Source organism: Varanus komodoensis, unplaced genomic scaffold (genome assembly GCF_004798865.1).
Source record: "Varanus komodoensis strain SLA01 unplaced genomic scaffold, ASM479886v1 scaffold19, whole genome shotgun sequence".
NCBI classification, from domain to species: Eukaryota; Metazoa; Chordata; class Lepidosauria; order Squamata; family Varanidae; genus Varanus; species Varanus komodoensis.
In genome coordinates, this window is record NW_025335550.1 from 11,257,824 (window position 1) to 11,284,407 (window position 26,584).

Genomic DNA, 26,584 nt, shown 5'->3' on the forward strand with positions numbered 1-26,584 from the left:
TGTTAATAATAATGTTTTATTACTGATATTATGTTAGGTATTTGTATTTTATTTGTGTAAGCTGTCCTGAGGCTCTTGCAAAGGACGGCATACAAATACCTTAAATAAATATATAAATTAAATAAAAATAATTCCTCCCGAGTAGACATCAGCCACTGTCCTGGACTATCAGCCACCCAGAAGAGACGCCCATCGCCAGCAGCAACCCCGATCTCGAGGAACAGCCTCCGGTCCCAGATTCAAACCCTTCGGCAAGTGCAGCCACGCGGCTCGGCCTCCCGCGGCCATAAACGCCACACGGGCCGTTATGTTCCCCAAAAGCGCCGCACGGTGTTTTCTCCCCCATGCCGAGTGCGGGCAATGCCGTGTCTCTCCGGCCGCGCGCTCAGCGCCCTCCTTCCTGCTGCCGCGCTCCATTCGCTTCCCTCTCTCCTCCAGCGCCCAGGAGGAAAATGGATTTTGGGCACCACGCAGCCTCGGCTTCCATCCTCCCGCTTCACACTCCTCCGCTCCGAGGCGGGCGAGCCAGCAGGGGACGGACCCATTTCCCCCGGGCGTCGCCAGATCCTCGACCCCCACAGAGACTCTGCATGCAAACCATTGTCATGAAACACAGTGTCTTTGCCAGACTTCGTTCCGTCTGTTTTTCTCTCCTCCTCCTCCTCCTCCTCCTCCTCCTCCTTTGTGTGCCAGGAGGGGATTGATGCTGGTGTCCCTGGACTTTCCGCCTTCCGAAGATGCCGCCGTTCCTGCAGGCGTCGTGGCTGCCCCTGCTTTTAATCCTGGCTCTCCCCCGAGGACTCTAGTGCAAGGGGCAGCCTCGGTTCGGGGCCTGAGCCGGAGACGCCGGCTGGGGGCCTCTGCCGCCCGCCCGCCCGCCCGCCCAAGTGCTCCTCCCGCGGTCTTTGATCCCCGCACAGGTCAGGGTTTGGGGGCGATCGGCCCCTCCAGCTGGGCCTGGAGAGGACCCTGGAGGGGCACCCAGCCTTGTTGTTCAGCGGATGAATTGGGGCGAATTAGGTATTTCTGCAGCCCGCCCCCCAACAGCCCTCAGGTGTGGCTCTCTGGAGACGCTGGCCGGACGGACGGGCTGGACTTGGCTCAGGCGGCAGCCGGCCTCTGCCGAAGCCAGCCCGGTGGCGAGCGGCCCCACTCCCCTGCGAGCGCTTTCAGGACCAGGAGCGCACCTGGGGGAGCCTGGCAGGGGGGTGCGCAGGTGATGCTGCAGTGCAGCTGGGAGCGTGGGGGGCCCTAGAAAGGCCACGGCAGCTGGGCCTCGGTTTGGTTGCTCCGGATTTCTGGCCTGGCCTCCAGCCTTGCCTCGCAGCTGCCTTCAGGTAGGTACCTGTCCCTCCTGGCCCCTCCTGGCCCCACTTCACCTTGCTGGTGCCTGATCACCGTTGGCTTGCATGGACCCCAGGTCCAATGGGGAGCCAGCCGGAGGGAACCTTCAATATGCGGGAGATGCGGGGGATGCTGCCGGGGGGGGGGGGGGGCAGGGGGAATGCAAGGCAGGGCTGAGCTGCTCCCCCTCCGTCCCTCTCTGCCCATCTCCTGTGCAACGGCCCTGGGGGGGTGGGGGCCTGCCGGGAACCCTGGGAGACATTTCCACCCATCGCAACGGCTCTGGCCTGGATGGATTTCAGCCTGTGGTGTCTTGCCCCTTCCCCAGGAATTGGGGGTTGTGCTTCGCCGTCCGCGGTGGGGCCGGGCGGCTGCCTTTGGGCATCACGAGCGGTTAGGCCTTTGCTCGGTCTCTCGGTGGCTGCGTCTTGTCGTGCGGCCGCGGGCGACGTCGTGAGCTTCGCCCTGAGCTGCCACAGCCCTGGTCTGGGCAGGGGGTAGTCCCCCCCAAGGGGAAGACAGCGGGGGCCCCTCCTTCGATCCCAGGCTGGCTGGCAGGCTGGCTCGCTCTCGCTCAGTCTTTCTCTGCCCCCACCTCTCGCCCACCCGCCACCCCCTGCAGTTGCCATTTTAATTCTGCCACAAGCACAGCCCGAAGCAGCGGACGTCTCGTCTCGAGTCCCAGCAGGCACAGCTGTCTCTCTAATTTGGGCCTTGATTGGGCCAGGGAGGCGCTGCAATTTCATTAGCCTCGGCGCTTCGGCTGCGGGGCGTTTGAGCATTCCAGAGAGAAAGCTGATTAGCCACTGCTCCCCGTGAAAAATCAATTACCCCGTCAGACCCATGGCCAGGCCGGGCAGTGGGGGGAGTGAACGCGCGCCCCCCCCGCCCCTTTGGGAAAGGAGGGCTGCAAAACTTCGTGTTTATTCCAGATGCTGGGGGAATCGGGCTCGCTTGGCTCCCTCGGTGTTGCTTAGCTGCTCGGCACGATCGGAGCAGCCACACTGACAGCCGCCTTTGGGGCTGCAATACATTCCGCAAATCGGTGCAATTCAGGCATGGAGACCACGGTGATGGCCTTCCATGGACACGGTCTTGCAAGGCTCTTCTCTCCACTTTAGCCTCACAACAACAACCCTGTGGGGGAGGTCAGGCTAAGATGATATCATGTGAGCCACTCCAACCATTAGGCCACACTGCCTATGGGCTGAGCCACAAGCTGGGGGCTTAATCTGGTGGCCAGAGCCCCTTCAAAGACCTGCTCCTGGTTGCAGCTCCTTGTACGGCTTACATTGTGCACTTTTATTTTTTATTTATTTATTTATTCAAACATTTCTATGCCGCCCCTTGCCGAGGCCTCGGGGCGGCTTACAACATCAAATAAAATACAAAATACATTCAAACAATAACAATTAAAATATATAGAATGTTTCAAAAGGAAACGTCAGCAGAGCGTTTAACCCATCTGGGTGGTGGGATTCTTTCCCAGGACCCCCAAAGCTTCTAATACGAGAGGTGGCTGCATTAGCCTCACTCTGAAAAATTGGGCCAGTGCAACTTCCTCTCAAACAGGAAAGGGTGCCCTGGATAACTGCAGAAGCCGGGCCGTGCGTCATGCGGGGTGTATTTCTCTGCCAGCAAATGGGGAACCCAGCCTGACAAATGTCAGAGTCACCCGCTTGGGGGTGACAGTCCTCTAGCAGCTTGCACCACGGAGTCCCTCCTCCTCGCACGCCGCCATCGCCATCCACGCGTTGGCTGGCTTTTCTTTGCAAAGAGCTCCCCCGCCTGAGCCTTCCCTCTGTCCTTTTCCCAGGCTCGGGATATTTTTTCTGCACGCATACCAATCTTGCAAGCTTCCGCTGTCCACACACACACGCGTCTTTCCCATTTAAAAATCTTCCATTTGGAAAGGCCTTTAAACAACATGAAGGAAGTACCAAGAGTCGCAGATCTCGGAACAGGTACTATCTGAGCGGGCATCGTTCCTTCCAGAGTTCTGGTTCCCTTTTTTTCTTTTTAACTAGTACTAGGAACATAAAAACTGCTCTTTACTGGCCCATTGAATGCAGTACTCGCGACACGGACTGCCCTTCTGGCAGGTTTTTTCCCATCCTTACCTGGAGATGCAGCTGAGAATTGAACCCGGGACCTTCTACAGTCTGTTGTAGCTTTTTCCCCTCTCCTTTTTGTGGTAGGCCCCTGGTTGTTTGCAGGGGAAAGAAAGTCCGTGCCTTTTCAGTCCCGCATCCGACAAACCCATGGGTTAATTTAAAGAAGCAAAGCCTAGCATCTAATCTGCCTAATATTTACATTGCTTGTGCTCTTGAGTCGAGGAGGCGCTCGGGAAGGCATGGAAGCTCTGGGGGGGGGGGGGGTGCTCCTTCGGACCGTAGGCACACGTGCTGTGTGGAGAGGGGGAACCGGCACCACACCGGAGCAGGGCCTGCCCTTGCCGTTCCTGCATCCTCCTGCAAAGCTGCCGCAGCAGAGAAGTTCTCGGGGGCAGCAGAGACGCCTGGGGTGCGCTGGCCAGGTTCCTGAGGGCCATCATTCCTCCTCTCGAAGCCTGAGGTTCTCTTCTGCAAAAGCTGCCTTTGTAGTCCCTTGTTCTGCCACCTCCTCACGAGGAAGCCGGGGCAGCTCACATCGTCCTCCACCCGCTCTCCAGTTTATCCTCACAACAACCCTGCGAGGAAGCTTAGGCTGAGCCCTTGACTGGCTCCGAGTCACCCAGTGAGTTTCATGGTTGGGTGGGAACTAGAACCCGGGTCTCCCCAGTCCGGCGCTCCACCGGCAGACCCCCCGTCACTCATTCGGCCGCAGTTCTTTGCAGAGACGACATCTTCTTCCTATGGAAACACGTGAAGCCTTTTCATTTGGGGAGACCTTCGTGCCACGTGGCCCGAGGAGCCCTGCTGCTGACGCTGGAGAAAGAGCCGCCGGCCTGTCCGTGGGCCAGCCGTGCAAAGAGGCCCCCCTTTTGAAAAGGAGCACTTGGGTTCCAGAGAGGAGATTTTTGTCAAGAGCGTAGCGGGGAGCGGGGGGGAGCGTTCAAGTCACTCCCAAACTAGCCCTGCCTGTTTGATGTGCCACTGTCATTTGGGCTAGTCAGAAAGATGGAACAGCATTAAAAGTTTTCAGCTAGGAGTCCATTTTTACAAGTGCAAGAGGGAAAGCAGTGTTAAAATGGAGGCGCCATCTCTCTCCCCCACCCTTCTCTCCATCTTTCTCTTGCTGCTTTGGTGGCAGCGAAGTGTAAATAACTGATTTTTCTTTGAACTTTCATCCTGAATTATGCCGGGGAGGAATAAATTGCTCATCAGCGGCAGCTTCTGATGGAATATAAGGTATGAGCCAGTATGATTAATGCTGTTTTGAGCTGCGGATTCGCTTCCTAGATACTTGGGAGAATATTCTGGCGTGGGGGTGCTCAGTGCACATCCTGTGGGGGGGGGGGCAGGCACATCCAGTCCCACCAGGTTGCCTTAATCCCAAATACTGCTGCCAAAGTCTCTTCCATCTGCGTTTGCCACTTCATCCCAAAGAAATTCCCATTCTGGGTGCTGCCCATGTGCAGGTGTGAGGGTCTATGGGGTGCCTGTGAGTGGAAGGGTCCGGAGCCATGAGGCACTGAAAACCTGGTGCTCGGGATCAGATTTCACTTTGGCCTCTTCTCCCCGGCTCAGGTTGCATCCGAGGGCCACCAAGCCGAGCCCTGAAGCCTTTCCGGATGCTCCCGAAACCGCTGCCAGTTCCCTCCGGCTTCCCTTGCTTCCGTCGCTTCAGGGTTTGCCTCTGTCTTACGGCATCGGACTTCTGGCATTCTGCTGTGGCAGCTGCCCCGACGCCTGGCCTGGACCTATTTTGCATCAAGGAACTGCGTCTTTACTGAGGGCTCCCATGGCCGGTGGAAGCCTCAAGGCAGAGGGATTTGAGCTGTGCGTGTCAGATTGCAAAAGGTGGCATTCCGTGCCCAGTGTCCCTCCCGGCCCCGTCTGCTGGCCCCAGTTCGCTCGGCGAGCCCGGCTGCCTTTCCCAGTGGCACGGATGAGGGACCCCCTCCCAGTTCACACAAGCCTCCCAGTCCACCAGGGCCAGCCAGTTTGGGCAGTGGGAGCGGCTGGTGGTGAGAAGCGGCCACACGGAGGGGAGGGGGTCGCTAGTCCCTTCAGAGGACGCTCGAGCGCAGTTCCTTCCCCTTCTCTGCCTCTCCAGCCTCTGCCCGCGGCTCTGGAGCGTTGCAGCTCTGCCCCTCGTCTCCCGGAGGCCGCCGCTGCCCCGGGCCCTTGGCTTCGCCCTGGCCGTGGACGCTGGGCTCCTTCCGCAGGCTGTGGCCACCCGAGGGGACGCAGAGGCTCCTGGGCCGCTCCTCCTCGGACCGGCACCCGCAGAGCTTCTGGAAGGCGAGGCGGAACTTCCGGGACATGAGGCTGTAGATGATGGGGTTGATGGCGCTGTTGGCGTAGACGCAGAGGCGGCAGAAGAGCAGGAACCAGCGGTCCAGGAAGGGCCGCCTCACGAAGGAGTTGACCAGCACCAGGGTGCGGTAGGGCATCCACAGCAGCGCGAAGAGGACCACCACCACGGCCAGCATCTTGGTGACCTGCGGGGCGGGAGGGAGAGCTCGCCGCAGGCCGGGCGAGATGCACGCAAGGCCCGGCCTGGTCCCAGACCCACACGACCGGCGGGGGCTGCCGAGCCCTCCTCCCTACCTGCTTCCTCGAGGAGACGGGCCTCCTGGCTCCGGGCCTCCCCGCCTTGCCCCGGCCGGCCTCCGGGCGCCTCCGCGCCGGCCAGGGTTCGGCCGGGCCGCTGGGCTGGCGCAGGGCAGGGCTGCGGAAGAGGACCCTCCCGATGAGGCCGTAGAGCACGGAGGCGAGGAGCAGGGGGGTGACGAAGAAGAGGGCGAAGTCGAGCAGGTAGATGGGCAGGTAGAGGTTGCGGGACACCTTGTAGCCGCACTCCAGCCGCCGGCCCCTGCTGCCGGAGAGGTCCACCAGGAAGAACCAGAGCGTGCAGTAGAGCGAGGTGAGCGCCCAGACGAGCGCGATGATGCGCTTGGCCCGCGAGAGGGTGCACAGCGCCTGGGCCTTCATCGGGTGGCAGATCGCGATGTACCTGGGGGCAGGGGCGGGACGAGACGAGGGAGAGAAGCGGGGAGGCAGGAGCGGGCAGCTGGAGGAAGGGGGTGGAGGACGGCGGCCCGGCCCAGCAGGGGCGGCCGGGATGGGCGAGCCCGCTTGGGTCGGGCATCCCCAAAAGGGTGGGCGCTGAGCCCTCCCCGAATGGGTCTGCAGGCCCAAGCTTGCAGGCCCAGGGTGCTCAGCATGGCAGCGTCTGGATCAGCGCGAGCGTCGGCCTCCTCCGGCGGCTGAGGCGGGAGCCTGGGCAGGGCCCCCTTCTCCCCTGCCCTGGGCCGGCTGGAAGGGGCCGGAAGACCTCGCCTTACCTTTCCACGGTGAAGGCCGTGATGGAGCAGGACGAGGCGTTGATGCCCAGGTACTGGAAGTAGGTGATGCCGAGGCAGCCGGCGAGCCCGTAGATCCACGTCCCTGCCAGGCTCTCGGAGACGGTGGGCAGCCCGGCGGCCAGCAGGACCATCAGGTCGGCCACCGCCAGGCTGACCAGGTAGCAGTTGGTGGGCGTCCTCATGCCGCGGCTGGTCAGGACCACCAGGACCACCATGACGTTGCCCACGACGCCCACCCCGCACACGCCGAGCACCAGGCAGACGGAGACGGCCTTGTACACCAGCGGCCCCAGGGCGCCCTCGCCGCCCGCCAGGGAGACGTTCGTGGGGGAGCCGAGCTTCGGTCCGCTGCCCTCCATGGCCGGGGCCGGGCGAGGAAGGGGCGCTGCTGCGTCGGGTCGGGAAGGCCAGGCCTCTGCCCCAGGGCCTAGGCGGCTTCTCCCCGTGCAGGCTCAGCGGACGCCGCCGTCGGCCCGGCAGGAAAGCCCTGCATGGATACAGACTGGATGCTCCCAAGAGAGAAAAGAGGCGTGCCCGTGCCGTCCCCCCGCCCTGGTCTGGCCTGCCCCCAGCCGTCCCTCCGGACCAGCAGCAGCCATCCCGCTAGCCTCGGCCAGGGCCCTCCGTCCGTGCGGACACATTTCTGGACGCGAAGGCCCCTCCGGAGAGGCTGCTATGCCCCCGGGAGTTCTGCAGTGAAGGAGACCCTTGCCACCCCGGGGCCAGCGGCTGGCACCCCAGACTTGAATCTGGCACACAGTTGGACTCCAGTGATTACAAACGGGCCAACCAGCTCCAAAGCAGGTGACGGGCCAAGCTGGGCACCTTCCCCCAGGTGAAAGTCCCTGCTTAGGAGAATGTGAGTCCTTCTGTTGCTTTCTTCTTGCTGCTGCTTCCCTGTCAGGGCTGACTTACCCGGAAGGAAGGGTGGGTGTGTGTGTGTGTGTGTGTGTGTGTGTGTGTTGGGAAGGACAGTGGTTTTCATCCTGGCCCTCAGAGTCACTGCTGGCTTGCCTGCCAGGGCTCCGAGCAGCCAGTTCCCTGCTTACGGCAGGGCCAGTGGCTCTTCCGGCTACCTGCACACCCATCCAGGTAGCCGCATGGATCAAGAGGAGAGCGGCATATCCCTCTGCTGATACCTGGGGTGCAGCCCTCTTCCCACAAGCCCCCGGCCTCTGTACTCCCACGTGGAGCTTCCCGTCCCCTTCCTCCTCCTCCTCCAGGCGCCGTGCGTCCGACGGGCGGCATCACAGACCCCGGGGAAAGCAGCACTCTGCTCCCCACGTACGTGCAGGCCAACATCTGGCAAGGAATGCTCCAGCAGCAAGGAGGGAGGGGCGTACGCTTTCCCCCGAAGGGGAAGCGCTTTGGCCACCTTCCTGAAGCCAGAACAGGTGAGCATCGGGGAAGAGGAATGGAAGCGTCTCCCTCCACCCGGCAAAAACACCCTCTCGGCCTCCTTTGCCCAAATGCTACCTTTTTTCCTAATGCTAAATTCCCAGCTCCCCTTTTCTTGGAGGGGCAAAGACAGGTCAGCACTTCCAGAAAGTCCTCAGTGAAGCATAAGTGAACTTGAAGCGACGTCCCGAGATCGGCAAGGGTGCCGTGCCTTCGGACAAACTCCCCACAGGGAAGGACTCACCGGGGGGGGGGACTCAGAATGGGCGTGGACCCCACAGGGAGCAAGGCAGCTCCAGGGGGCAACGCGAGACATGTCCCTCTGCTTCCTGGGCTTTATCCAAGCCCCCCGCAAAGAGACAGGGGAAAGAGAAATGGCGGGCTGGCCGCCCTGTCCCAAAGCCTCAAGGAAATGGCTTCTCTCTCCTCCTCCACGAGAGCCAGGGAGACCGCGCACCTGAACTCTGGCCTTGCGACCGGCAAAATGCAGCCCCCACAGACCCAGCCACCCTCCCCAGGGCCGGAGCAGTCCCTGCTGACCTCCAGACCACCTGCCTCTCCAGCTGCCCTTCCCCACCTGATCGTGTGGCGCTCTGCACTGCACGGAAACTTGCACAGCTGGGGCTCCCTGCTCCTCTGCCTCGCCTCCCCGATTCCATTCCCCAAACCCATCGCCACCTGTCTGTCTATTTTTCCCCAAGCAGCCGCGGAACTTTTCCCGCAGAACTTACCTCGCATCGCATCATCCTCGGCTCCTGGAGACGAGAGGCAAAGCCCCGGCCGGCCGCGGCGTCTTCCCACGCCTCCCCCCAGCCGTGCGTGGAGGGAGCAGCCGGGAAGCCTCTGCCTTCGTCAGCCTCTGTCTCTCACCACTCGCGTGGCTGGCGCCCGCCCGGGTGTGCTCAGATATGAAGCCGGCTCCTCGTTTGCCGATGCAGCCCTGCTCCGGCAGGCAAACCTGGGAGAAGAGAAGCCTGCTCTCACGCTCCCGATGATGCACGGTTTGGCTGGGATTGCTTATCGGGTGGAGAAGTGCCGTTCGCCGGGGAAGCGCACCCGAGAAATGCAGCGCCCTCGCTGCCTTTTTAATGCCTGCGCTCTGGGTTCCACGGGGCCTCTTTTGGCAGGTAATTGAACAGCCCCCGACTAGTTCCCATCGCAGGCTTTGGGTCCGTCACCAAGGGCAGGGGGCACCAGAGGGTGCCGCTGGGAACACCCTTAGGGTTCGACCTCTCCCATAGCAACAGAGGGTGGCTGCTCTGGAGCTGCAGGGTCACGGGCAAGCAAAGCCCGTCTTCCTGCAACCCAGCCCCTTCCTGGGGCTGCAGATTTCACCTCCCCCGGCTGAGGAAGACCGTTCCAAGACCAGCGGCAAGCTGGCTCGACTGGACGTGTGTGCCCACGCCACACACTCAGGCACCATCGCCACGCACTTGCGTGTTTCCCACTGCAGGATACGCATGTAGCCAAAACAGCGGCATCTGCGCAGAAGTGCGTGTGTGTCATACTCAGATTCTGGCGATATTGTGATGTGCGATATGACATCTTGGGGCTTTGCAGATCAGTGTGCCAAGCACATACTCTCTTCCCTGCATTCTTCACGGCCATCAGATTCTGCTCTCTCCCTGTGACCAGAAATCCCCTTGCCCAGAAGAAATCGCATTATGAAATGGAAAGGAGGAGACTCTGGCTAAATCAGGACCTTCTGAGACCTCCTCCCCTTTCATTTTGAGACAAAGACTCCTGTGGACACGGCTAGAAGTTCTCCGAGGCAAAACCAAGCCACGCCAGCAGCGATCTGTTTCCCTGAACCGTTTTAGTCTTTAATTGGATCAGCAACGGGAATTCCAAATCCCCCAGCTCCTTACTTTTCCACTCGTCTCACCCACTCGGTCCTCCCCGGACTGTTGGGAAGGGCATCGCTCTTAGGATTTTCCCTGCACCCTTAAAGAGTCTTTAACTTCTGCAAAACTTGGGGTCCTTCCAACCCTGCTGACGCCTCCCCGCTGTGCGTGTGGGGTGCTGTTTTGACTGCATCAGAATCTGCAGATGGAGAGCGAGTTACCGCTTCCTAGAGAGGATGAGCATCATGGGGAGCCACCAACGCAAGTTGCTCCATATGCAGGCGCACTGAATTAACTGCGCGCTCTTCCTCGAGGGCGGCCTGGCCTCTAGGCTTCCTCTCCCTCGGCAGACTGGAGGCCCCGCTGCCGGCTGGCCAAGCGATCGCGTATAACATGGCAAATCCATTCCTTAGACCGGCCAGACCAGTGTGAAGTGTGAATTTGGTACGCAAGGCTCCACAGACAAGGCAGGATCTGGAAGCTGCAAAGATAATCTGCTTTTATATTATTTTGTTCTGCTTGGCGAGAATAAACATTTCGATGGCATGAAGCAGGAATGTGCAAGAAAGAAATGAGCCCACATTGGATGGGAACTGCATTTCCACGTAGATCAGAGCAGCGCGAGCTGCCTGGAGGGGTGGGGGGCTCTCCCACACCGGAGGCCTTCAAAGAGAAACTGGGCAGCCCTCTGAGTGGGAGGGGGTGAGCTGGTGTCCTGCAACAGCTGGGGGGTGGACTGGATGGCCTTCATGGCCCCTTCCGACCCTACTATTCTAAGATTCTCTGATTGCTTTGGGATAACATTCCAGAATCAACAGACCGGGACATTCCCACTCTCCCTGTCTAACACGCCCCCCTCCATTGTTTGAGCGCTGCTGTGGGGACCCCCCCCCCCCCAGCTGTGGTACCCACAGAAAAACAGCCTGAAAGGGCGCTGTCCACAGCTCTGGTGCTGAAACCAAGGCTGTGCCCAGCTGTGCCGACTGCGTGTTCCTTATAATCTGTTGCCAGCTAGCCAGAGAGCGTTGCCCACTGAGCGGTACGCACATTAAATTCATTGCCATCGCCACTTCACACTGGATCAGCTCCAAAGAGATGAGCTAGTAAAAAGTCTTCCCTTAAAGCAGGAATGGGGTTTGAATGGTCCGTATGTTTGCAAGGTTCAAACACATGGAGGCCTTTAAGCTGATTATCCTTCATTTTGTTCGAAGAAAAATGACTCTGGGGACAATGTTATGTATAGCGTCGGATTTTTTCTGTCTAACCTAATATAAAATTGGGCCCTTAATTTCCTCTCCCTGTTTTATACCCCGTCCCCTTTTCCTGGTGTTTCATGTCTTTTTAGATTACCAGCAGGATAAATCATCTTCTTTTAATGATTAATTGTAAGTCATTCCTGCAGCTTTTTTGTGGGAGGTGCCATGAAGTAGCTAAAATGCTTTAAAAGAAATATTACTTGTTTATTACAAGCATTTATATCCTGTCCTTCCACCAAGCGCTCAGGATGGCTTACAAAATAAGGAATTAAAAAGTCATAAACTTGGTCTGTGTTTTGCAAGGCAATATTGATTAGGGACAGGTAATTATTCCAGAAGAATAAGTCTACAACAAATCTGGTGTCCTCACATAGATACAGGTAAACACTCTTCCACAACAGGTAGCGTAGGCTTGTGTACACATCACACACTATCTTTCTGGCCTCTTCTGTACACACACACACACTCCGTTGGGTTTTCACAATATGCTTTTCTGTCAGCTTCCTGAATCAGTCAATCAGCAGCAAGAATATACATGGAATCGGAAAACATGAGAAGTGTTTTCATACACATGAAAACTGCTCAGCTTTCGATCGTTGCTGGATTCCAGCTCCCACTTGTGGTGAACTTCATCACATTCAAAATTAAGTAACTCCATGATAACACATTTTGAACAGTTTTAGAGAAAGCTTGTCCTTGGGTTTAGGGACTGCTAATAAATGGACGTTAAAAATGCATTCATCTGAGTGTAATTTCCACTGCACCTTCTAGGATACAGAAAAGTAAGCTCTACCCATGAATTTTGCCCTTGTGCGATTCCAGCACACCCTTCCCTCTGCAGCCATGGAATTGGATATGAGCAACATGCTTTTTTTCTTGTATTTGCATTTATATCTGGCTTTTTTCTCCCCACAACAACAACCCTGTGAGGTAGGTTGGGCCGAGAGCTGCCCGGTGGGCTTCCTGGCTGAGTGAGGACTAGAAGCTGGATCTTTGTAGTCCCCGTCTTGTCCTCGCAACTGCCACACCACAATAGCTCCACAAAATTCCTGTCGTTTGCTGGTGCATTATTCTTTTTCGTTCCTGCAACATTCGCTTTTGCAAGGCAAGATTTCTTTCTTCAAGCTGTGCCTGGACGAGTGGGAGACACCCTGAGCCATTCCTTTGGGCCTCTTCACGGAGGGACCCACGCTTTTCAACCGATCTGAACCATTCCAATGATCTGGAATTACAAGCGAGCAGCAAAGTGGCCAAGTTTGATGCTGAGCCTAAATGATTTAAGTCGGTAAAACAAAAAGGGATTGCGAGGAGCTCCAAGCGGCCTCTCCAAGTCGGGAGACCGAGCAGCGAGGGTCAGTGTGTGAAGTGATGCACCCTGGGGCAAAAGACACCCCCCCCCCCAGCTTTAAGTATACACTGGTGGGGTCTGAGCTAACGTGACCAGCAGCCAAGGAAGGGGTCTTGGGGGGCTGGAGGAAAACGCTGATCCAGTGCATGACTTGGGACCTGGATACCTGAAGGAACGCCTGCTTCCATATTTGCCCTCCCGCCCCTTGAGATCGGCGGCAAAGGCCCTCCTCCGGGAACGCTCCGTGAAAGATATTAGGATGCAAGTACTCGGAGGAGGGCCTTCTCTGCGGTGGCGCCCCATCTATGGAATATGCTCCCCAGAGAGGCCTGCCTGGCGCCATCATTATTTGCTTTTCGGCGCCAGGCGAAGACCTTTTTATTCCAGCGGTATTTTAATAAGTTTTAATATTGTCTTTTCTATGTTTTTAATTGCAGCCAGTGTAGGTTGGGAATTTATTTATGTTATTTATGTTATTTTTTATATTGTAAGCCGTCCTGAGGCTTTTTTGCGAATAGGACGGCATAGAAATATTTTAAATACATAAATGACTGTTGGGAGGCAGGCGCACTCCAAGTAAGGCATAGTGGGGAAAGAAATTGGAATAAAACCGCCCGTGTCTCAAGCAAACTTGGGGGTTGGCCCTGAATGGCGAGAGGGCCTGGCCAGACCGAGGGGGGCCCCGTCTTGCTCCAGAGCGCCCTTCCGTGGGTGCCCCGATGGGGAGAGCCATGCAAGGCCCGGGAAAACCCGGAGGAAGGCAAGGCTGCCAGGGCTACTCGTCCCAATGCGCACGTGCCCCCTCCTGGAGCAAAGGCGGGCCAGCTGCTGGGGAACATGGGACGCCGCGTCGCGCTGGGGGTTCTGCACCGGGCACCGCGCGGGTTGCCGGACGCTGGGCGCGCTGCAACGGGGCCCCTCCCGGGAGCTCGGCGAAGGAGCCGGGAGCGCTGCCTCCTGCCCCGTCCCGTGGCTTCGATCGGAAAATGTCTCGTCTCCGCACTCGTGTCTCCCGGCGGCCAAACGCTCCTGCGCGCGGCAGTCGACGATCGAGCCTGCACTGCAGCGCCAGATGATACGAAGGTGCGCCTGGAGCGCCGAGCACTCTGCACATGCCCAGAGTCCCTTCCCTTTCCCCAATATACGGCGCCCTCCAGCGGAGGGGAGCCGCATGTCCCATCATCCGCAGCCGCCGCAGCTGAATTATGGCGGTACGATGGAAATTGCACTTCAGCTTAGTGCACGACGCGCCGAGCAAAGCGTCAGGCAGGGAAGGGCGCATGCGCAGCGCGCTCCTCTTGCCCCTCCTTTCCTGGACGTCTCCCCTCTGTCTGAGACCCGCCGCTGAGGCCTCTGATTGGCCACTCGGCCACCGGGGGCGTCCCCCTCCCGCCTGTCAATTTTTTCTCCGAAGCTCAGCCCGGCCACGCCCTTTCCTTTCCTTTTTTTTTGTTCCTCCTGGTCGCGCGCCGGCCGGGCCGCTGCTGCGCACGCGCACCGCGTCTCCTCGCTGTCTCTCAGGAGTCTTCCCGACGACGCGTCGCGTCCGGATGACGTCACGCCATGGCCTCCCTGCTCGGCTGCCGCTGCCGCCAGTAGAGGCCCTGCCTGCGCCCGCCGCTTCCCGGAGTCGCTCTCCCCCGCTCCCTCCCCCGACCCCCTTCCCGTCCGGCCAGGTGAGGCGCGGCGAGCCCCGCGGGCGGCGCGGGCGCGGGCGTGGGCGGGGAAGGGGCGCGGCCGAGGCCTCCTCGGGTGGGGGGGCGCTGCTGGTCGCGCGCGGAGTCTCTCCGGGGGCAACGGGGGGGCGGGCGGCCGAGTCCCTCCCTCGCCCGGAGGGGCAGGCCGAGGTCGGGGGCCGGCGAGGCCTCGGCTTTCTCCGGAGGCGCCCGGTGCTAGCTTGGTGGGCGTGTAGTGCCGATGACCTCGACGGGCCCCCTCGGGGTGGATGGTCGGCGTCGTGCCGAGCACATTCTGCCACCTGCTCCCCCAGAGTGCGGAACCTCAGTTCCCAGCATCCCCCAGCCAGCCGCCCTCTGTTGGATTGCAGCTCCCAGCATCACCGAGCCTGGTGTCCTCTGGGTGTGTTGGGGTACAGTTCCCCGCACCCCCCAGCCAGATGCTCTTTGTTTTAGCACCCAGTAATCAAAACTCTGCTCTGTTGGGCTGCAAGGCCCTGAAGGCCCCAACATCCCCCTGCTGGGCCCCCTCTGTTGGGCTCCCATTGTTCCTAGGCAGGCACTCTGCAAAGGTGGTAGAAGGCAGTTTTCTGCTGGCGGTTGTAGTGCCACACATCTGGGGGTGCCTGGAGCAGAGACTTGGGGTGCTGTGTTCAGCAGTGGCACCCCAAGGCCTGAGGGAGGTGTCCTGCCAGCCTGGATTTTTCTAGCTGGACAAGCTGGGAATTAAATGGTGGGGGGGGGGTTGCGTGTTACTATTATGAAGAGATGGCCACTTCTTTATAGTATCCATTGTTTCATCAGTGGTGGATGTACTGGCATTTCTACCCGAAGGCAGCTCCATAGGTAGAGAGAGGCCCTTCATAGCCCTGCTTCCTACCATACCTAAGTGGAGGTGCTGGGGATAGAACCTGGCCCTTCTGCAGGCTGTGCAGGGGCTTCTGTCACTATGCAAAGGATCCTCCTGATGAGCCAGTGAAGCCATCTGTATAGCAAGTCAGATTCTGGGCCTCATCCAGCTCTGTATTGTCATCTTTGGTTAGGTGGATAAGACATAATGTCTTTTCTGAGATATTTCCTAACTGGAACTTAATCTGGCCCCCTGAGCATTTCTCTGACCACTGATTATATCCTATAGAAAAGCAGCTTTCCACTGGGGTAGAAAGGCATTTCCATCTATCCTGCCTTGTCTTTTTTGGCAGCCGTGGACAGAGGATATTTTTCCCCTGAAACAATTCTGTTTTTATTTATAATTACTTTTCTATCTTCACAACAGCTGCGTTGCCTCGTGCCACATGGAGCTTTGGTGCTTCAGGACCACCTTGATAGCAGGTGCTTTGCTTGGCAGATACAATGTTCTGCTCAGATGTGGTGATTAAAAGCAAATAGCACCTAAAGCTCTGAGGCGGCCATCCTTTGGGAGAGGATGATATAAAGGCAACAGTCACATCTTCTCCTTACCATCTGACAGTGCTTTTCATATGAGATTTTCCCTCCCTTGTTAGAACTTTAAAAGTCACAAGCGTAAGCTTCAACATTTTGCTTTTTAATCTTGCCATTCATTAAATTTAATTTCATGCACTTCTGTGGTGCAAAACGTTCATTACTTGTTCTCCAGTTTTTCTCTAGACTTGTTAATAGTTATCTTGTCACCTGGGGTAAGAATCAGCTGCAGGTTGGAAAGAGGAAATTCTTCTACGTAGGAAAGAACTGAAGTACAATTGAAGTGAGCCAAGAAAAGGCCATCTCTCCAGCTGCACCTGTTCTATGGCAAGTCTGACCAAGGGACAGACTTCCTGGCATTTCCAAGTTCACATGCCCCAAAACAACCCAGAAGTAAGGTATTCCTAGGCTGTTAATTGAAAGTGGGTTTAGCTATGTTATTGAATTGGATCCATGTATAAACAAATTGAGCAGGTTTTCAAGCATTCTGTGATTATTGTATGTCACTGAGGAAGTCAGTAGCTATTAGATAATGATGGATCAAACAATCAGGAAACAAAATATTTCCAGCTTTTAGTTTATCATCTTATCTTCCCTGCTGAAGGTAGCTTGATCTCATTTTCCCAAGTGGTTTGTTTTTAAGCCATCCATTTGAGCCAGCGTAGCAATTATCTGAGCTTATCTTACTCTTTGTCTGTGGTTGTTAGATTGTTAGTGCTGAACTTTAACTTTGGACATTTCGCATTGTAAGGAAATAAGTGCTCAGAAGAGAATACTTTCTGGTTCAAAATATTTTAAAATCAGAATCATAAACAGTGACTTTGGCAAGCTTATTGGGCATGGAAGTTTCTTATCACTGCATCGAACTTTAAGTGCTATAAAATGACACTTCTCCCAGGTTACCCTTTACTGCCCTGATTCATATTAAACAGGAGGCAATTCATAGCATGCTTAAACCTGCTAGTACTTTTACTTTAGTTGTCATTTAAATTAACTGTATAAGCCTAGAAATGCTGAAAATTTAAACCTGGCCTCATATGCAAGTCATATTTTACTTTCCATCCCAGAACATATATGCATAGAATGATGCGGTGGCAGTTTGCCAAGGGTATAACATGGAATTGTGGGCTCTAACACAGACGGGCTACCTTAAAAAAGGTGGAAGCAATGTGGATTTGTTGCAGGGGTATTACAAATTTAAGGCACCAAGTGGGTGACCAGCAAAGAAGTATTACAGTGAAGAATTGTAGAAGAGATCCTGAAAGCAAGAAATTAAAAATGCAGAAAACTAGAATACTTTGGCGATGTAATGAGAAATGACGTACCTAGACTGTTGCATCTGGTAAGGCAAGGTAAAATTAACGGGAAAAGACATAGATGATGAAGAAGAGCTTCTTGGCTGGGGAAAAATTAAAAGAATGGGTTCGGGGCAATGTCATATTGCTCAGAGCAACCATATCTAAGGAGTGTGTGGCCATTATGATTTCCAAGGTCTGATAGGAGAGGAAGAAGGAGGAGGACTTTTAAAGCTGGAGTTTGTTCCTTGTTCATACGTCCCATGTAGCAGTAGATATCCCTCATGGTCACTTCTCTTCTAGAAAGTCTCCTTCGTGGGTTATTGCCAGAATGAAATGTATAGAAGCCAGCTAATGCCATGGCTTTCATAACGTTAATTCCGGAATAACCTCTGCTGCCCTCTGCTCTGCTTATCCCCCCCGCCAGCCCGCTGTTTGGGACCTGTCGGTAAGTGCAGTACGCCTGCCTTCAGCCCACAGGCCAAGCACCTCACCCACACAGCCCTGCCTTCCTGGCCCTCAATTCATGCTGCCTGCCTTTTGCCCCATCGTGCGCAAGGGTTCCTTCTATCCACGTCGCTGGAATTGTGGCTGCTGCTTCGCATGTCTTCAAAGTGCCTTTCCTTGGATTTGTAGTTTGGCTGAGGAGCCCTGGGCACAAGTGCCATTGCTTTGCACCCAGGGAAGAGGTCCTCGTGAAGCGTCTCAGGCCCCCAAAAGCCACCACCACGATAAAGCTGTCGAGAGGCAACCCTATGCAAGCTTGGTCAGGAAGAAAGGCCGACAATGCCCCACAGCCTGTGCTGGCTGGAGTTTTCGGAGAGTTGTAGGCCTTTTTCTGCCTCGGCAGGCCTAGGGTTGCGCCCTGAGTCCCCAAGACGCCACAGAACCCTCTGTTGATCTTGCTGCATGGACTAACACCACTCCACATCCGGAATTTTTCCATCTAGGTATTGTCGTCTGCCCCAGGCCCTGGGAGTAGCAACTCACGTTCAAGCTGTAGGTACGTCATGATTTCACATACTCTGCACTCTAAGAGTATTTGTGAATTAAGTAACTATCCAGTCATTGATTTTGTGTGAATTCTCTTTCCACAGTTTTGGTTTGCACAAGGCTGAAAATAAGTGACTGCCTCTGTGTTTGGATTTGGCAAAGCTGGGGAGGAGAGGGAGGGAAGAGAAGAGAACGCACAGGACGGGTATAGAAAAAGGGTTTATGTGCACCTGGCAGCATGGTGGTTATGTGAAGAGCTGGCTGACTGGCTGGGCATTTAAGCTGAGCATATGTTCCTGATGCAGGTACTGCCTACCTCCCTGGGCAAGCTGCATACCAGAGCAGGTGTCCTCCACATGGTTCAGGGGTGTTGAAGCTCTTCCAGCTGAAGACCCAGCTACAATTTCAGAGAAGTTCTCCAGGCCCAAGTAGTGGCTGGGGCATAAGGCCAAGGGGGCAGGCAGACGTGTCGGAAAACACCTGCAGAATTTCACTCCTAGCCAGTTACTAAGCCTTAGGGGATGTATCTTAACCTTTAGGAGGTGGTGAAACCAAAGGAAGCACAGCATGCCTGGGGGGCGGGAGAAAGGGGGTGCAGCCAGGAAAAGCCAAAGCTTCTGCTCCTCGGTTGCATTTGGTGAATTGCCAGGAAATGTATTTTATATGTGCATTAGCAGCAGATGCACGATTCATTACTGTCAAGGAGAGCCTCGTGGTTGTCTTGCACAGCCCGTCCACTGTGCACCAGAGCAGAGGAAAATCTGCTTGGGGGGGCTGCACTTGTAAATGGTATCGTAAGGTAGTTGCACCCTGTCACTCCTCTTGGATTATATGCTGGAATTGTACAGTTGAAGGGTGTGTCCCCTGGAGAGCAAGCAACTATAGGAATGGTTAAGGCTGAAAGATGCACCCTTAAAAAGCAGCCCCAAACCATTCCTTTCCCACCCAGTGATGTACCTGTTTTTCCTTGTTACAGACTAGCAGACCCTAATGGATGTTTCGGAAAGCCCTGAGCAAAACCCCCACTCTCCCGGTGAGAAGGAGGAGGAGGAAGAGGACAATCAGCAGCTCTCCGATGACGAAATCCTGAAAGAGAGTGGCTCAGAACAGGATGGCGAGGAAGCACGGGGCACCCATTTGGGGGAGGAGGAGGAGGACCCAGCCAGAGCGCTGAGCCATGAGGAGGAGGAAGAGGAGGAGGAAGAGGAGAACCGCTCGGATGAAGAAGACCGCTTAAGTGAAGCCAAGTCTCAGGACTCTGACAATAATGAGCAGAGCAGGGAGCTGAAGAACTCCCTGTGTGTCGAGGAGGAGGAGGACCGTGTCAACGATCTTGGTGATGAAGCATCCTCAGTCACGCGGGAGCTGGACGAGCACGAGTTGGACTATGACGAGGAGGTCCCCGAGGAGCCCAGTGCCGGCGCTGCTGATGACGAGGCCGATAAGGCTGGTGGGGAGGAGGAGGAGGAGGAGGAGGAAGAGAAGGGAGATGAGCCACCAGAGGAGGAGAAGAAACCTTGTCCAAAGAGCAACGACGAAAAGGACGGCCAGGAGCCTCCCAAAGAGAAGAAGAAAGAGGAGGATGGAGAAATTGATGACGGCGAGATTGATGTAAGTTCGCACACTGGTGCTTCTGCTGGTTCAGCCCTGCTCTTTCTGTCTTGGACCCCGTCCAAGGCAAGAGCCTTTCCAAAATTGAATTGAGTACCCCTGTGCCAAGTGATTAAGTTTTCAGGATACCTGGGTTTTCACCTCCATGGAGTCTTGTGGGGCCTGTCAGCTCCCTGTCCTTCGACAATTCCCTTTTATCAGCTTATGGTGCCAGGAAGCTGAACCGTGTATCTTCTGAAGCTTCACTCAGCCCACGTCTGTTCATGTAAGCCCTACATTTCTGCACTTTGGAACCTAGCCCTCCGAAAGGGCGCATGCTAGAGGCTACATGAACCCTAACCCTAACCTCCCCCTTTCTTGTCAGGCCTCTTTGAGGAGAGGTGAACTAGCAAACATCCTGGCCTGCCCTTTGGCACAATCCAGAGGAGCAGGCAGGGCTGTCGAGCTAAGTTAGACCACTTTGCTACCCAGGGTGTTGAGTGGAGGCCTTGGCCAGGCCTGCCGTCTGCGATCACTTTTAAGTAGAGGTGCAGGGGTCGGGACCTTCCATGGGCAAAGGAGCATCCCGCCCCTGAGTAAGCACGGCCACCCCGCACACGAACGCGCCCCAGGGAAAAGAGCATGTCCATCCTGCCTGTGGCTTCACTGACAGCAGCTTCCGCGCTGCAAAGCACCTGCTCTTCTGTGCCTTTCAGGATGACGACCTGGAGGAGGGAGAGGTCAAAGACCCCAGCGACAGGAAAGTGAGGCCGCGTCTCACCTGCCGTTTTTTTGTGAAAGGTAGGAGCTGATCCCACGCCTTCCCTTTCCTCTCGAGCCTCCGTCAGGACTGCTGTCTGGACTCGGGCCTCTGCTGCCTGGGCTTGTGAGTCCCCACAGTTTTCGTATTGATGAAGTTTCCCAGGGAGCCCCTGTTGGATAAGGCCCAGGTGGGCCTCACCCTCCTTTATTCTGTCTCCAGCAGTGGCCACCTCCCCGCAGCCCACAAGCCAGGGATGTCACTGGCACCTCATGTCCCTGATGCTTGTCCCTGACACTGCTGAAATCCAGACTTGCTGTTACCCGTTGTGCTAGCCGCTGTGTTTACCCACATCAGAAACGTTGCACCTCTGGCCCAGGGACCAAATCCAGGCCACCTGGGGACCCAGTCCTGCTCTCCAGTTGGATTTGGATTCAGCTCTCATAGGCCTTTCAGAACAGAACCAGTGGCTGGGAATGCATGGCGTTGAAGACCAAAATGTCCCAGGATTCGCCTTCTGCCCACCCCTGAGCCAAATCATGCTGGGGGAAGGGGCTGTATTTTGCTTTGAGCTCCCCCGTTTGTGTTTGGACCTGCCAGCCATGGAATGCAGCGTCCGAGAGCTTCTCAGAAACAGTTGCTGGCCCTCGAGCTGAAAGAGGTGCAGCACCCCAGTCTGCATGGATCGAGGCCCCTTGGCCCTCCCCAAGGCAGGGGGTGGAAAACAGATCGTCCGGAATCTTTGAAGTTTGAATTTTACCACCAGCGTTGGCTTTCACATCTTTTTTGGCTCGCAGCTTGGATTTTTGAAAGTTGTTTTTGAATTGCGTTTTGTTAGGCTCCTGGAGCTTTGTTTAGTAGCACTCCATCATAGAAGCGTCTCTGGGAATTTTTAAAGGGGATATGCATTCTTAAAATAAATAAGTTACCTGCCAGGTCTTAACACTCCTGGCATTGGTTTGGGAGGATCTGTTGCATCCACTTCGTGGGAGTGGGAAGAAACGGAGCAGTGCAGAAGAAACTTAACTTATGACTAGTTGAGCTCAGTGAATTCACAAAATAAGCAATAGCTGTAGCAAGGAATAAAAGCAAGAACTGTTTTTTATCAAAAAGATAGATCACTTCGAGTTCTAAATCAGGCTATCACCCCATTATAGGAATTCCATGCATGGTATGTGGTTGGTTCGATTTCCTCAAGAGTAAAAACTGTTCTCACCTTTTTACTCTTTTCTGCATGAAGCTTTTACCATTTCTGTACATTTTCCCCTCTGCAGGGCTCTGTACTTGGGGGATGAACTGCCGGTTTATTCATCCTGGTGTCAATGACAAGGGAAACTACTCTCTGATCTCCAAGCCAGATCCTTTCCCGCCCAATGGTGCACCACCAATTGGCCCTGGGCCCCACCCTCTGATGCCAGCCAATCCATGGGTATGATAGAGCTCCTCTTTCCATTTTTGGCAGTCTTCTTGTTGTGGTTCCTTTTGGAATGCTGCGAGGCCAAACAGGCAACGTTGCTCGAGAAGCTCTGTAAAGGCAGGAGCAAGCCAAGCGTCTCCGTTGGCAGTCAAAGGCCCCGCAACTTCTCTTGTGTTGACTGTGCTAATGATTGCAAGACCTGGGGGAAGAAAGGACGGCACAGCCCCTTTTAAGTCCCCTGTAAGCCGAAGTGTGGCTTTGCGTAGGCCCATGGCTCTCTCTGCTCGGCACTCGTGGCTCTAACGTCAGAAGAGCAGGGCTCTGCGTCGTCCTCTGCCTGCTGCCCACAAGGCAGCCTCGGGGTGGGATCGGTTGTCGCCGTGCCCCGTGCTTGCGAGAACTCGGTTGTGCACATGCCGTGACTCGGTGCAGCAGCCTCACATGCCGAGACACACACACACGCAAGCCGCTCTGCCCAGAGAGCAAGGCACGCGTGCAGGAGACCAAGGCATCCGTGCATCTGAGCCATATTGTATTAAAATGCTCCCAGCCACTTTCTGGAGCCATGTTCTCACGAGACAGCGCACATCCGAGAAAGACGTTAAGAAGGAAAGGTAAAAACCGCCCCGTTAGCAAAGATGTCCGGTCCATTGAGAAGCTGCTCTGGAATAATTACCCTCTTAAGCGATAGGCAGTGTGAACAAGAAAGTCTCACTTAAATGCCTCTAACTTGTAAGCATGTGGCTCAAGAATTTTGCTTACAAGTGCAGTAGCCTCTTCCCTAAAGCCTTCCAGACTGAGGAGGCAAGAAACCCCACTCTGCTTCTCCAAGTCCCGCTTGGATCGTGTATCTCATTCTTTTAGTATTCTGAGCGCGCACGAAAGCTGCAGGTTTCACTGAGGATGGGGTGGCATCTTTCATCGCCTGCTCAGAACTGTTTCCAAGAAGGACATTTCACAAAAGGCCCATTGGCCGGATCATGCCTGTTCTGCACTTGGAAACTCAGGTGCTCCAACTGAAACCCTTTTCTTAGCCAGTGCTCTGGTTGAGCTGTTCAGAATGCGACCAGCATGTTACATGGAGAACACGCCGCACCTTGTATGTGCTGCCCAGAGAGCTTCAGCTACTGGCAAGTGTAGGAATGTCGTTAAATACTAAAATACGCCCTCCTGGCGTAGCGAAGCTGCTCCTGTGGAGAGACTTCCTTGAGTACCGCTGAAATGCCAGGCAATTTGGGTGGGCAGTAGATATGCAAACAGGTGCAAGGCGTTCTTCTGAGTTACTTATAAAAGATGCGTGTCCTTCAGATCAGTACTTTATTAGCTTTTTCTTGATCCGTTGCCACAGCAGAACATACTGAAAGGAAGGCAAAGAACTGTAAAATAGAACAAAAACTTTTTGGCAGTTTTTAAAAGAACTCCTTTGGGTTGCTTGAAACTTCACAGGGAAAGACTGAATAATTAAAGTTATGTCCCTGTTGCAGACCTGGGCCCATGTAGGAAAATGAAAATTACCAGAAAAGGCAAGTATATTTTGACTCTTAAGCATAGGTTGAGATCTCAGTTAATGCCAAGGAGAAAAGGAACCTGAGTTTGCTGCTTCAAATCTATTGGCAGAAATTTTAAGAAACCTGTGAAAGGGCAGCCCAGCTGCTGAATCCATGCATGTTTTACGTTAGTCAGTGTGGGTCCACACCTCGGTCTCCCTGTCTCCTGGCCATCCAGGTTGTGCCGGAACTTGCAGGTTTACAGAGGGGAGCTCTGTCCACACAGACCTCTGGGAGAGGCAGAAACTTGTGCTTGCTTCGAGGCACCATGCGCAGAAGTAGGCCGCTGGCTGTCCCCGGAGCAGCCAGCTGGCTGCGCCTCCCAGGGTGTCTGAGAGCAGGGCGTGTCTCAGCCAGGTCTGCAGCAACCTGGCTCTCTGCGGTGGCTCTCTGCAGCGGCCTGGCTCTCTGCGAAGCGGGGGCATCGCCTCTCCGGGTGGAAGAGCCGTTGCGGGCCCTGCAGAGCCCTGGAAGAAGCGTATCGGTTGCCTTCGCTGTTCACTGCGAAGCTTTGTGAAAGGGTGGGTTGAAGGAGGACACACTGGCGAGCTCCAAAAGCACAGAAAGGTTTTGGAAGCGTCGGGGAGCGTCTGCGTGGCTGATGCTGCCCGACCCACAGGGGGAAAGGAGAAGACGCCCGGTGCCCAGCATCCCTTCTCATGGAGAGTCGACTTGGAGCAGAGTTTGGGCCACGGGCCACATTCTTGCCCCGCCCCCGTGTCCTGTGTGGGTTCTGCCAAGCAGAATCCTTCGCTTAAGGGCTCTTGGTGCTGTCGCGCAGATTCAAAGTAACCTGTTCGGAAGTAAGAGAAAAGCATGCATTAGCTCTGGTTTTCTGGCTGCCTAGAGAGTGCCGAGGCAGTTTTCAGTGCTGAACAAGTTTGTGATGCAAATATCTGTATAAACTTCCTCAAACCCCTTGGAAAAGGCAACCTGTACATGGATGCGTCTACCAAAACAGGCTTCCCACCCTTGACCACCATGATACTGTGAGATGAAAGCAGTTGGTAAGGTAAGAAAGGCAAGTTCCTATTTGTAGTGTTCCAATATAATTTTTTATAACGGTTAGTTGACTTGAGTAACTTCCCAAGTGCCGTGTGATAAGCAGGAAGGGTGACATGCATAACCAGCTGGTTCATACTTCAGCAGAAAGGAAGAGCAAGAGCAACGAAAACAAACGTCAGCTCACCTTCTCCTCTCTTCCAACAGGGAGGGCCTGTCGTGGATGAAATCCTGCCGCCACCCCCGCCAGACCCTCCAGTGGAGAGTGCCTGGGAGCGGGGACTCCGCCACGCTAAGGAGGTGAGCCCGCCCATCGGGCACAGAGGCAGCAGGGAAACTCCGCTGGGGATTGGAACCGCGTGCCGTGGCCACGATAAGAGCAAGGTCAAGGCGACCCGCCCCCTGAATCGGAGCCAGACCGTGCGCTGGAATGAGCGGGGTTGTTCAGGTGTGGCCGCTTCAAGCTGGAGCAGACGTGACTGTGGGCGCTCAGTCCAGAATCGGGAGCCTGTCCTGCCTTCCTGCCAAAGAGGCCGTTCCCCCGCTGCATTTTGCCCCTGTGCACCAAGCGGCTCCCCTGGGGAGACCAGGGCCCGGCCCGCGCTCGGTGCGAGACCTGCGGCCCAGTCCAGGGCGGGGTGCCGAGGCTCTTGGCCTCCGTGCAGAAGTGGATGGTCGCAGCGTGTTCCTCGCACCGTGCATTTTGGCCCTGGTGTGCTGTCGCGAGATGCCGCTGCAGCGCTCGGCGTCCCGGTTTGCATCCTCCCCGGCCAGCACGGCCATCCCCCCGGGGAGCTGCGGGCTGTTCGGCATCCCAGTTCAGGGCATCTGGAGGGTGGCAGGGTTGCAGGAAAAGTGCCCCAATTGGTCCAAAGAATGGAAACTCGGTGGGATGTTGCAATTTCTGCCATCGCTCAGCTCTCCGTGCTCCGCGTGTCGGTCTTGCCATCTCTCTTCTAGAGTGACTACTATCACCTTCTTGCCCTCTTAGGTGTTGAAAAAGGCCACCATGAGGAAGGAGCAGGAGCCTGACTTTGAGGAGAAACGGTTTACAATGACGATTGGGGAAGACGAGCGTGAATTCGACAAAGAGAATGAATTTTTCCGGGACTGGAACTATCGCATCACTCGAGAAGTCCGGGATTCAAGGTCAGGCTCCGCTTGCAGCAAGGGCTTGGCTCCAGCTGGGCCAGCTGCCTGCTGATGCTCGCACTCCCCTTCCCTTTCTTCAGCGCTCAGTGCCACATCCCAGCAGAGGGCAGCATTGGCCTGTTAAGCCCAGTGGCCAGGTATGGGCAAGAATTTCCATTCGCTGCTTCAGTTACTCCCAAGCACCCCATTCACCTCTTCAGACACAAGCACAAGCACAGTTTTTTTCCAGGGGAAGCTCACGTGTTGCTGAATTTGCATGAAAATGCACGTGTGTGTGTGTGTTTGAGTGTTTGACTGCACCAGTTTCAGGCACATGTCTTTTTATGCTTTAGTCTGCACATTTGAATGCATGCTTTTGAAAACGGCCCCGTGAGGAAGGAGCAAGGTGGGTGAAGCCTTGAGGTGCGATGTTGAAGGAAGCGCACAAATGCCTCAGCGAGTCTCCCACCTCCGTCGCAGCTGGATGGCCGGGCGCACTCCCACATCCCTTCAGCAAGCACCTTCGGGCGTGCACTGGGGCTTTTTCCGCGCCACTCAGAGGTGGACCTGTGACGTGGAAGAGCTGCGTATTTTCTAGCATCACGCAACTTCAGCCCTTTTTCCGCTTGGGCAGCCCCACAGCTAATCACACCACCTTTGGTGGGCAGAGAAGGGAAGACACGTTGGCGGAACAAGCGTGCATTCCTGCTTCCAGAGTGCAGTTTTCTGTCTCAGCCGTGCTCCTGGAAGGGCGGCAGCCAGCCCTCCTGTATCAGGCCCCGAGGCGGGCCCACCCACTCGTGAAGTAGGTCAGGCAAGCATCTCCAGAAATCTGGCCCCTGCACGTGGGCTGGAGTGTATGGATCACGGTCACCCTGGGCTGGCAGGTCCTGGTTGGCATGACAGCCGATCGCCAGCCGCCACGAGTCCGTGGAGCAGCAGAGCCTGGCTTTAACCTGCCTAGGATGGGCCGCGCACTGAGTGAGGGGCCCCTGGGTGGATCTGGGGAGGAGAGCGCTTGCAGCCGGCGGCGTCATGGAAGGAGGCCCTCGGGCAGGGCTGTGCTG

General features: G+C 55.8%; 2 protein-coding genes across 4 annotated transcripts in view; one reads left to right on the forward strand and one right to left on the reverse strand.

Annotated features, from left to right (window-relative positions):
* Positions 1 to 5,515: 5,515 nt before the first annotated feature.
* Positions 5,516 to 7,176, reverse strand: LOC123022388 (thyrotropin-releasing hormone receptor-like). Its single transcript, XM_044428084.1, has 3 exons — positions 6,797 to 7,176; positions 6,060 to 6,465; positions 5,516 to 5,950 (listed from the first exon to the last, which is right to left on the reverse strand). The coding sequence occupies exons 1-3, from the start codon at positions 7,174 to 7,176 to the stop codon at positions 5,516 to 5,518; spliced, it is 1,221 nt and encodes a 406-aa protein (XP_044284019.1).
* A 7,035-nt stretch (positions 7,177 to 14,211) lies between these two features.
* Positions 14,212 to 26,584, forward strand: part of ZC3H18 (zinc finger CCCH-type containing 18) — a 39,934-nt gene continuing 27,561 nt past the window's right edge. For 2 of the 3 annotated variants that reach the window (XM_044427770.1, XM_044427773.1), the window contains exons 1-7: positions 14,212 to 14,339; positions 18,028 to 18,080; positions 19,047 to 19,681; positions 20,377 to 20,461; positions 21,695 to 21,849; positions 24,594 to 24,686; positions 25,378 to 25,535. In XM_044427770.1, the coding sequence (XP_044283705.1) occupies positions 19,061 to 19,681; positions 20,377 to 20,461; positions 21,695 to 21,849; positions 24,594 to 24,686; positions 25,378 to 25,535 (1,112 nt within the window). In that variant the 5' untranslated portion in view covers positions 14,212 to 14,339; positions 18,028 to 18,080; positions 19,047 to 19,060. The remainder of the gene's footprint in view (positions 14,340 to 18,027; positions 18,081 to 19,046; positions 19,682 to 20,376; positions 20,462 to 21,694; positions 21,850 to 24,593; positions 24,687 to 25,377; positions 25,536 to 26,584) is intronic. The other variant, XM_044427772.1, reaches the window with a different exon arrangement.